At 38.5% G+C, this 12,400-nt stretch overlaps 1 protein-coding gene across 1 annotated transcript; it reads right to left on the reverse strand.

Annotated features, from left to right (window-relative positions):
- Window positions 1–922: 922 nt before the first annotated feature.
- Window positions 923–7,046, reverse strand: LOC141812877 (G-type lectin S-receptor-like serine/threonine-protein kinase LECRK1). Its single transcript, XM_074700826.1, has 2 exons — window positions 6,682–7,046; window positions 923–3,072 (listed from the first exon to the last, which is right to left on the reverse strand). Exons 1-2 carry the CDS (start codon window positions 7,044–7,046, stop codon window positions 1,002–1,004), a joined length of 2,436 nt encoding a protein of 811 aa, XP_074556927.1. The 3' UTR covers window positions 923–1,001.
- Window positions 7,047–12,400: the final 5,354 nt, after the last annotated feature.

Below are 12,400 nucleotides of genomic sequence, written 5' to 3' on the forward strand. Positions count from 1 at the left end.
ATAATCTTGATTTGATGAATCATAAATCAGTAGTTCTGAATTGTAAATCATAATTATCTTAAACAGTTACTGTTAAAGGTCCACCTATTAGGAACTGTTAAACTGACAATTTTAAACCACCGTCGAATCCGAATCATAATCTATCTAATATTCTAAAGACTGTGGTTCCAACCTGGACGAATTGATACAATTCAATTAATATAGTCATTATCATACAAAGTAGCTGTTCCATAATATACCATTTAAATTATTATGGTTTGATGGTTTCAAACTATCAAACCGTTGGTTCTCAATATTAATTGGATCGAATATTCTAGATACAAGACACTTGACATTTATGGCCCTAACCTTGACTAATTGATACAATTCAAATAATATAGTTATCATCGTTTTTTCTATAAAAAGATAGAATCTATCACCCTAACAATCCTACATGATCGATTTCCACGAATATCATCGCAGACAATAATTGTTTCACAATATAATATTTAAATTATTATAATTTGACGGTTTCAAACTGTCGAACAGTCTCAGTTCTCAATCGTTGATCGGATAAGACTCTTTACATTTGTGGCCCCAGCCTTGACTAATCTTCCATTCCGATCCATCTTCTCCTCTTCTGCTACTGAGGGGAGTAAAAGAGGACTTCCATACCAAAGACTCTTTACATTAATTGACAATTCAATTAAATTAATGCAGTCATTATCACAGTAGCTGTTCTACAATATACCACTTGAACTATTAACATAATAATATTTGTAGTCATCCATTCCATTGATGCAAAATGATTAAAATGAAAAAGTATAAAACTTAGCTGTAATAAAAGTTCATTATTAGCATTCAATTTTTATGTAATTGTATTAACTTAACAAAATGTAAGCAAATATAGGAATTACTTCATTTCATGCAAATTAGGAAATGCTGGTTTAAGCAACAAATACAAAGTATACAATGCTTATGATGATATTTGCCGTTCGTAATTACTAATCTAATATTAGTTATTATTTACTGCCAAATAGACTGAATGGCGTGGATGGATCCGGTGGGACCGCCACCGGGACTCCTCCCTCCAGCATCCGCACCACCGCCGACATCGACGGCCTTAATCCTGGATCCTCCTGTATGCACCACATGGCCACCGTCACGAACCTCTCCATCCGCTCCCTATCATCCTCGACGTCCCTCAGCAGCAGATCCAGCCTCCCTTCCTTGTAGCAATCGTAGGCCCAGTACACCAGCACAGCGTCCTCCTCCACCTCCTCCTTCTCCGTCTCCGTCTCGAGATTCCTGCGGCAGCTCACGATCTCCAGTAACATCACGCCGAAGCTGTACACGTCCACCTTCTTCGTGATCGCCATGCTCTTGAACCACTCCGGCGCCACGTACCCCCTCGTTCCCCGTATCCCCGTGTTGGTTCGCGTCTGGTCCGTCCGGAGCAGCTTCGCGAGGCCGAAGTCGGAGATCCTGGCAGTGAGGTTGTCGTCGAGGAGAACGTTCTGTGGTTTGACGTCGCAGTGGATGATAGGGGCGCTGCAGTCTTCGTGGAGGTACATGAGCCCCCTCGCGATCCCCATCGCGATCGAAGCCCTCTGCTCCCACGGCGGCCTCTCGCAGCCGAAGAGGAACTCCTTCAACGACCCTCTGCTCATGTATTCATACACCAGCAACCGATGCGTCCCCTCGTCGCAGTAGCCGATCAGCTTCACCAAGTTCTTGTGGTGCGTCTTCCCGATCGATCTCACCTCATTGGTGAACTCTTTATCGCCGTTGTCGTCGATCATCTTCCCCAGCCTGTCCAATCTCTTCACGGCGACGAGTTTCGCGCTCCCGCTCGACGACGGCAATTGCCCTTTGTATACGACGCCAAAGGCGCCTCTGCCGAGCTCTTCTTTGAAGTCCTTCGTTGCCTGCTCCAGCTCTTTGTAGGAGAAAGTCCGCAAATTTAGCTCCGTTACGCTCCTCTGCTTCTGTGATTTGTTTCTGCGGGAGCAAACGATCATGGAGATGACCGTTCCGACCAGGATCAAGTTGACCAAGCCGGAGCTCCCTAAAAGAACCGCTCCCACTACACTTATGGATTGCCGCCGGTCGTGCTTTCCTTCAAATGGAACTGGAACTGGAACTGAAACAGAGGAGTTGTCTCTTGAGACCTTGATCAACGCCCGGCGGTCGACGTCGCTACCTATCCGGCCGTACGTCAGTGGCAGCTTCTTTTTCCAGCATTCTTGGCCGCCTCTCCAGAATATTGACACGGCACAGAAGCAGTCCTGCAAGCACAGATCGCTGCACTGGCGTTCGTCGAGATTGGTGTAGTGCTCGTAGTCGTAAAAAGGCCAATCGAGATTCTCCACTGGAATCAGCGTGAAGGAGTTCTGCTCGTAGAGCTCGCAGCTCTGCACGAAATTTTGCTTGCAGCCCAGGTACGTGTTGTTCTGGTCGATGAAGGAGTACCCCGTAGGGCACATGCAGTTGATCTGGTTCTGGCCTCCATCCGACGAGCAGTAGCTGTTGTAGCCGCAGACGCCGCTGCCTGGGCGGTAGGACACAAGGGCACTACAGATGTCCTCCGGCTTTCTCGCCACCACGTTCCATGTCAGTCTCAACGACCCGCCGGCGGCGGAGCTGTTTTTTGGGTAGACGTACTGCCGGAAGACGCCGTCAGGGTCGAGCCTTGCTCGTTGGTAGAAGTTCGCAGGGGAGTATTCGGAGTTAGCATTTATGGCCACGATGGTGCCGTTGGATGTGGCGTTGTAGTATATGCTCCCACTGGAGTTGTAGACGAGCTGGTTTCCCGTTCCGGAGGTGCCGGTGGCCCAGTAGGCCGCGTGCTGGTTCCCGGTGGGAAGCGCCAAAGGGTAGAACACGAGGTTGCCATCGGCCTGGGCCACGAGACTGAACCGCCCCTCGGAGAAGTCGGCGTCGGTGAGTTGGGAGCGCAGGGAACCGTCCGCCGGTAGGACCTGGCCGGGGAGCAACGTGTCAGTGGGGTGGTCGAAGCTCTGCCACAGGACGTCGATGGCGTCGGCCAGGACGAGGTTGCCGGTGTCAAGCACGGAGGCGGCGACAGCGCCGTTGATGGCGCCAGGGGTCCATGTCTCGGATCCGTTCTCACTGCGGAGGGAGAGACGGCCATCGGCGGTGAGGCGCACAGTAGCGCCCGATGCTAGCAGAGCGTTGCGATTGGCGGACCAGACGACCGACTGAGGCGACGTGGCAGCGAACCAGACGGCAAGGAGGAAGCGGGAGCGGTTGGAGTCGGCAGGGAAGAAGCCAAAGGCAAAGTCGCCGGAGGGGGAGGGCCAGGAGTCGGACGAGCCGCCGGCTGTGAGGACGGTACCGCGAGTGATGTTAGAGTAGCTCTGCCCACCGGAGGTGGAGGCCAAGGCGAGGAGGTGAAGGAGGAGGAGGAGGAATGGAGTCGGCATGTTGTCGAACATGATCGGAGAGATGGATATGGCGCGCGTGTTGTGTGGCCATAAGTTGAGGTTTATAGTCCGTGTTTTGTGGATGCCAGTTCTCTTCGTCGACTTTGACTTGACTTTAACCAAAATTTCTGGGTTTGCTTTTTCCTTAAAACGCCTTCGTGAACCGGACCGAGGCACTGTTTGTTCGATTTTAAGTTAATCAAGTAAGCCCGGTTTATTATACCGGACCGGTTTTTAAAGATGAGTAGAAGTCAATTAGATAGGCTTATTGGACACGGAAGATTGTTATATGAAATGAAAAACCAACTAAATTCATTCAAATTGATGAGGAATTGCCTTTTTTATATATATTTTTAGGTGATGATTATTTTGTAAAAAAAATAAATCTCAATTAGTCTCGTTGATTATCTCTGGGGCGATCAGTTCGATCTCACGGAAATTTTCTATCGGCCACCAGGATAAATCGACTAACCCAGACGCCCAACATCCTTTGATTGCGGTCCTCAGGAGAAAAATTCTTGTAAATACGTCATAGCTGGGGATCGAATCGCAGATATCTGAGTGACAATCTAGATGTCCTACCGCGGCACCATTATTCCGGGGACGATGATTATCTTGTCAAAACTTAGAACCCAGGATGCCATCAATTTCTTCGTTGCATCAATACTTGACCTGATAATAAATAACCTCAAGAATATTTTTCAGCTGATTGTTACTTAATAAATAAATTTTTTATAGATTATTTTAGTTACCTTAAAATGTTAAAAAATCTCTGCTTAATAATTTTTTTTAGATTATTTTAGATACCTTAAAATGTAAAAAAAATCTCTGCTGATTTATTTAGAGACAATGAAAAAATAAGGAAGTTGATTATTCGATTCCATAACGATTGTCCAAATGCCAAATCACAAAGGGATAAAAAAGAAGAGACAATTTCTTTTTTTGTTTTTACCATTTCTTTTCATAAAAAGTGTTTTCTGTTTTTTAAGTTTAAATCGATGTAGATAATTTATCAAACGGACTAACTAGAGCACTCGATAGTTCAATCCACTTGAACAATCAACAACCTGCCCCCGGAGCATAGCTGAGTTGGTTATGACGTAGCAGAGTTGCAGAAGAGGACAAGAGTTCCAATCTTAGCGAAGTCAGGCAACACCCTCTTGTGTCGTGACCAACTGCAGTTTCCCCATTTACCTCCTCACAAATGATTAGGGGGCCAATCATGTGGGACCGTTAAGATGACGGATTCCACCTTTTACAGAAGAACAATAAAAAACCTGGCTAATTCAGCATTGAGTCGATTCATTACTTGACAACTCGATCCACTTGGACACTTTGCAACTCAATTCACTTGACACTCGGTCAACTCAGACATTTTAATTAGATCCATTCGACAACTCAATTCAGTTAAATTGATGATGACGAAGCAGAGTTGAAAAATGGAAAGGATTCAAATCTCGATGAAACCGAGACAATGTCATTTTCGATCGTGGCCAACTACAATTTCTCGATTTACCTCCTTATAAATGGTCATGAGATCAATTGTGTTGAGCTACTAAGATGATAAATTCTACCTTTTACAAAAATATATACAATTTACTCAATCACTCAGCCTTATTAGCTTGGGTTTAGCATATCAAACCACTAGATAATTCTAGATTGTTATATTCAATATTTCATTTATAATTTTATAATTGATGATAATAATTTTAAAGAGCAAGTCTTTCCAGTATTTTACTCAGATTTGATTTATTAGAGTCCTAATTCAATAATCATAGAAAAAAGTAAGACTATGTTTACCAAGAATGATGTTAAAATAATTCAACGCGATTATCACTTTCATCATTGAATAAGAAATTATTATTTTTAGTGACAACAACTATGCTACACTTCATATATAACTAAGACACGACGATCATCCAATAATTAAAATAAAAATGAGATGTTTTCCTCGTCAATTTAAGACAGACTATTGATATTTATATCAAGTTAAAAAATGTTTAATTAGAAATGCGAGACAAAAAAAAATGAGAATGAGCGATGATGATTGGTGAACCAGACGATGGACCAGGGTGAAGTGTTGCTGAACAACTCTTGATTGAAAAAGGCGGTAACGAAAATCTTATAAGAATTATAGACAGCCATTATACATAAAAATAAAAGATCCTCTGCAGTAATGATACACTATATAAAAAATATAACATGAAATTTTGACAAATTCATGATCCATTCACATTCATATAGTTGAATGTGTCATGAATTTTATGTTATATTTTTCATATAACATATCATTTTTTTATCCATAATGGATGTAATAAAATTTATGGCTGTAATAAAATTTAGCTGTAATAAAAGTTAGATTATCAGCATTCAAATTTTATATAATTTTATTAACTTAACAAAATGTAAGCATAGGAATATCATTTCATGCAAATTAGCTAGAAAATGCTGGTTTAAGCACCAAATACAAAGTGTACAATGCATATGATAATCATAATGTTCTTGCATTTGTGCCACATGGACTGAATGGCGGTGGATGGATCCGGCGGGACCGCCACCGGGACTCCTCCCTCCAGCATCCGCACCACCGCCGACATCGACGGCCTTAATGGATCCTCCTGTATGCACCAAATGGCCACCGTCACGAACCTCTCCATCCGCTCCATATCACCCTCGTCGTCCCTCAGCAGCAGATCCAGCCTCCCTTCCTTGTAGCAATCGTAGGCCCAGTATACCAGCACAGCGTCCTCCTCCACCTCCTCCTTCTCAATCTCGAGATTCCTGCGGCAGCTATCTCCAGTAACATCACGCCGAAGCTGTACACGTCCACCTTCTTCGTGATTCATATAACATCGCGACGAGGTTGTCGTCGAGGAGAACGTTCTGTGGCTTGATGTCATTCGCGATCCCGATTTTATCGATGCGTCCCCTCGTCGCAGTAGCCATAATGGATGTACCGCTCCCACTACACTTATGGATAAAATTTATGGCTGTAATAAAATTTAGCTGTAATAAAAGTTAGATTATCAGTCCATTCAAATTTTATATAATTTTATTAACTGCGGAGGGCACATGCAACAAAATGTAAGCATAGGAATTACTTCATTTCATGCAAATTAGCTAGAAAATGCTGGTTTAAGCACCAAATACAAAGTGTATCGGCCTGGGCCAATGACCCTCGGAGAAGTCGGCATCGGTGATAATCATAAGTGGGGTTCTTGCATTTGTGTCGAGTATTGACGCAGCGACAGCGTTGCCAGCACCTGCGCTCCACGCCTCGGTGCCGGTCTCGTCGCGAAGGGAGAGGCGGCCGTCGCCGGTGCGGCGCAAGGTGGTGCCTGGTGGGAACGTCGGCGAGCGGCGGTTGGCGTTCCAGACGACGAACCGCGGCGAAGTGGCGGCGAACCAGACAGCGAGGAGGAATCTGGTGCTGTTGGAGTCAGCCGGAAAGAAGCCGAAGGCGAATTCCCCTGAGGGGGAGAGCCACGAGTCGGGTGAGCCGCCGGCAGTGAGGGTGGTTCCGCGAGTGATGTTAGAGTAGCTCTGTCCGCCGGCCGCGGAAACCAAGGCGAGGAAGAGGAGGACGAGAAGGAAGAACGGAGGCAGCATGTCGCCGAACATGATCGGAGAGATTGAAATGGCGACCAGCTTGTGGCCGTATGGTGCGGATTTTAGAGTGTTGTTGGAAGGTCTTTGCCCTGCTTGACTTTGACTATTCGGTTTTCTGTATGCACGTTTCGCGAACCAGATCGTTGTATAGGAGGAGAATGTCATGACGATCATCATTCCATGATAAAAACTATAAAAAAAATAATTATTCAAGAATAAGAAATGTATCATTTTTTTCTATTTTTTATTATTTATCTCTTAAATATATAAGAAATTTGTCCTCCATAAAAATGGAATCCTTCTCTTTTATGGATCAAGCATTTTTCTTATGTATCCATGTTTTTCTGATTCATTCTGATCTTTCTAAGACTCTAGATTGGTAATACATAATCAAAAATTATGAAAAGAAAAATAGTTTTTTCTCGTCGAAAGGTTGATTATCCATTTTTGGCACTAAAAAAACATGGGTTACTAGTAATCTGTGTTACTTTGACTATAGTCCATATCTCTGTGTTACTTTCAGTATAGTCCATATCTATGTGTATATAAGTAAATCAAAAAGGTCTAGTTACATACTACCAATAGTTGTATTGCCTACGGCTCGACCCTTGTCGTACGATACATATTGATCTTGGATAGGAATCATTCAACTCAGATATAGAAATACATCCATATCTAAATGGACCTTGAATAGTATAGTCTACCAATTTGAATAGTATAGTCTACCAATTTTGTTTTTCTTGATAGAAATTTACATTGAATGGTCGCTATTGAATAAGACATTGACTCTCAACTATTTGATAGACAACGTCATACAATAATTAAAATAAAAAAGAGACAAATTCGTCATTAATTTAAGAGATACTATTGGTGTTTATACAAATTTAAAAAATATTTAATTAGAAATGTGGGACTAAAAAACATGAGAATGAAGAATCTTTAAATTCCCAGTCTCAAAAGGCAGTCTTAAATTCTATGAAAAATCACTCATTATTCCACAACCTCCTTTCAAACTTTTACTCAACAAGACTCTTCACATTTTTGGCCCCAGTCTTTACTTTAAATTTTAATTAAAAGATGTCTTTTGTTCAACTAAGTAATTTTAATTATTTTCCTATCCTCAATTTTATGTCCGAGCCTAATTTTAAAAAATAATAATTTTTTAATTTGGATGCATATAAATATCTTTCTTTTTTCTTTTCTTGTATCGATTTTTCTTAATATAATTAACTGAACGATCAAGATAAAAAAATCAAAAACTTTATTATATTATCAATGATTTTCATTATTTTTTTAAAAATAATCATTAAAATCCTCAAATTTTATCTATTTTTATTTTTATTTTTAAAATATTAATAAATATATTAATAAAAATTATTTAAAAATATTTTTTATTTCTTAATATCTACTTACAAAAGAATAAAAAATAAAATATAATAATAATAATAAATAATAAAATAAAATTTTAATTATTTTATTAAAGATTTACATTAAAAAACTATCAATGATCTTAAAATTTATATTAAATTAATATTATTCACTCTAAATTTTAAAATTGTTGACGGTTCTATTTTATAAGTAATCAAGCAAACTCTTAAAAAATAAAATCGAAGCTCAAAACTACTAATAATCACATAATTCAGAGCCAAAGCTCTATAATGTAAGTATTATATTTATTATCTTGACAAATTAATGTCAATGATAATGCACATCTTTCAAAATATAGAATTCAAAAACTCTAAATATACTTATTACATCACTTATTTTATTAATTAATACTAATTCTAAAGTAACTGCTAAAGGGCAAAGTTAAACTATTTGTATAATTAATTTCTTACTTTATTAATTAACATAATTAGATAATCTAATTTATTATAAATCTCAAATAAGAAACAAACAAGATAAATAGGTATCAACTAGGAATAAAAGGGCAAGCAACATGATAAAAAATAATCAAGCAGTAAGAATAAAGATAAGATTAAAATTAACTCTATTTTTCATAACATTTATTTTCATAAAATTTAAATCATGTACAAAGTAGGTGTAGCGAAATAAGCAAGAAAACTTAACCACGAATGTGAGCTTCTAGATGAATATTTATTTAATCTCACATATACCTTTAAGTTTAAGTATAACTCATCCTACATTATACGGAATGAAAGAAACTTCTTAAACGTACAATACAAAAACTGAGAAGAAAAAAATCTAATATTATTAGAGTTTCATACCATCAAGTGATAATATTCAAATAAGAGTATCCAAGACTTGAAGATGAAATAAAATTTTATCAAAGTCTTATCAATTCCATCCCTCCTAATTTGTCCCTCAAGAACTAACATAGCACACCAAATAGCACGAGGATAAAATCTGAATTTGATTTGCTAGAAGAACTAAGAGAAGATTACCCTTTTTACTTTATACGGTTGTAATGACCACAAGTACAATCTCATGGTCACTAGGTGATGATAACGACGATAATCGACGATGACCATGAAGAACAATAACAAAGGGAAGCGAGTCAAAATCAAGTAGTCACTACAAGGATTAAGATCCTGCATGAGAAAGATATCATGCGTGGGCAGGAGCGGAGCTAGGATCTTGATTCAGTGTAGGCAACAATATAATAAAATAAAATAAAAATATAAAGTGTTATAATTATAAAACATTATAAAATAATTACTTTATAATTATTCTTTTCAAATTTTTAAATTTTGAAATTTTTATACAATAGCTTTATTATTAACGGTTAGAAATATATCAAGGTGAGATGATTTCCTCATTTTAGATTCATCAAGGTGAAGTAACTGTTAGACTTTTACATAAAGATGATTGAATGTGAAAAAAGAAAAATCTTTCCAATAATAACCTCTTAAAACTTTCAACTTAAATAGTGCAAATCTATCACTAAAATGCTCGTGAGATTCTAAAAGGTCGTTCTTATGGTCAACCTTTCCTTTTGAGTGGTATACGTCATTTTTCTATTATAGACTTGTATAAGTTGCAGTACCAGATAGGTGTATTTATGAAATGCCTACGAAGTTATTTATCTAAATTTGAATGATTATTTTATCTTATTAAAATTAATGTGGTCGATCAACTAATAAATTTAAAGGAGATTTTAAATTTTTTATTTTTGAAATCGATGTCCGGGCTTCACCTCAGATTTTAAACTTTTTAGTTTAATTTATAATAATTCACAAATGTTAAGGTGTGATTTGAAAATTTGCCATTAAGTAATTGGCTCACTGGAAGGCGCACGAGTTCCGCCGTTAGCTGACGGCGTTAGCTCCGACCCAGCCATCGATAAATTGCACAGCCGAGGTTGTCGCTGTTCCCGAGGAGAAAAGAGGAGGAGGAGGAGGCGGAGGGGCGGTGGATAGACGGAGCGAAGTTGCGAAAGAACTAAGCGATATCACTTCGGAACGAGCTCCAGATCTCTCGAGTCGGTGCTCGGAAAGCGGTTGGTAAGTCGCCTGTGCTGATCTCCTCCGTTCGGATCTGGCATTCTTAGTTACCAATCTGCTACTCCTTGTCGGCAATGCAATGCGCTAGGGGTTCGTCATCAGATCCCAGTGTGGGCAGCTGCCTACACTGGGTACATTGGCTCCGCCCTTGTGCGTGGGAATCAATGATGAAATTTAAGTTTTGTAATAAACAAGAGGACGAAGCAACGTACGTCTTTGTATTTTTACAAAAGATCCTTTACATTTATAAAAATTATAAATGAATACTTAAAATTTTTTAATAATATAATAATTATAGAAATGATTTAATCGGCTTCCATCCAGGATCATTACAGAAAGCATTTCAATTGATCAAAGCATATTAAACATTTGATGATCAGGATATATAAGAAAACAGAATAACAATTATAATTGGCTTATGATTTACTAGTTAGTTATTTAATAATTAATCAATAATTTTATTTTATTTTATTATTAAATATTTTCCTTTTGTTATATGATTATCCTTAATAATCATGACCCTACTACATCCAAATGATTTTATGAATTTACAGTTTTAAATTTTCTTAATATAAAAATCTTGATTTGATGAATCATAAATCAGTAGTTCCGCATTGTAAATCATAATTCATCTTGAACCGTTACGGTTAGAGGTCCACCTATTAGGAACTGTTAAACTGACAATTTTAAACCACCGTCGAATCCGAATCATAATCTAATCTAATATTCTAGAAGACTATGGTTCCAACCTTGACGAATCGATACAATTCAATTAATTTAGTCTTCCGTAAAAAGTTAGAATCTGTCATCCCAACGGCCCTACACGATGGGCCCCTTCTGGTAGTTTGCTCCGTCGTAACCAACTCAGTTATGTCCCGTGAACACAATTAATATAGTCTTCTGCGAAGAAAAGGTGGATCTGCCACCTTAGCGGCCCCATGGTCGGCCCCACGACCATCTGTGACACAATTAATATAGTCATTATCATACAAAGTAGCTGATCCATAATATACCATTTAAATGATTATGGTTTGATGGTTTCAAACTATCAAACCGTTGGTTCTCAATATTGATCGGATCGAATATTCTAGATACAAGACACTTGACATTTGTGGCCCTAACCTTGACTAATTTATACAATTCAAATAATATAGTCATCATCGCTTTTTCTATAAAAAGATGAGAATCTGCCACCCTAACGATCCTACATGATCGATCCCCACGACCATCATCGCAGACAATAATTGTTTCACAATATAATATTTAAATTATTATAGTTTGACGGTTTCAAACTGTCGAACAGTCTCAGTTCTAATCGTTGATCGGATAAGACTCTTTACATTTGTGGCCCCAGCATCTTTGATTATAACCTTCCATTCCGGTCCATCTTCTCCTCTTTTTTTGTAAAAGATGGAATCCGTCATTTTAGCGGTCTCACACGATCGACCCCACGATCATTTATGAGAGATAAATCAAGAAACAATAATTCGATTAGGATGCAATCTCTCCTCTTCTGCTACGGAGGGAAGAGGACTACTTCCATACCAAAGACTCTTTACATTAATTGACAATTCAATTAAATTAATGCAGTCATTCATTATCACAGTAGCTGTTCAACAATATACCACTTGAACTATTAACATAATAATATTTGTAGTCATCCATTCCATTGATGCAAAATGATTAGAATGAAAAAGTATAAAACTTTAGCTGTAATAAAAGTTCATTATTGTATAGAACATTCAATTTTTATGTAATTGTATTAACTTAACAAAATGTAAGCAAATATAGGAATTACTTCATTTCATGCAAATTAGGAAATGCTGGTTTAAGCAACAAATACAAAGTATACAATGCTTATGATGATCATATTGCCGTTCGTAATTACTAATCTAATATTAG

Source organism: Curcuma longa, chromosome 20 (assembly GCF_044706935.1).
Source record: "Curcuma longa cultivar G26 ecotype Majalengka, Jawa Barat chromosome 20, ITB_CL_G26_1.1, whole genome shotgun sequence".
Lineage (NCBI taxonomy): Eukaryota > Viridiplantae > Streptophyta > Magnoliopsida > Zingiberales > Zingiberaceae > Curcuma > Curcuma longa.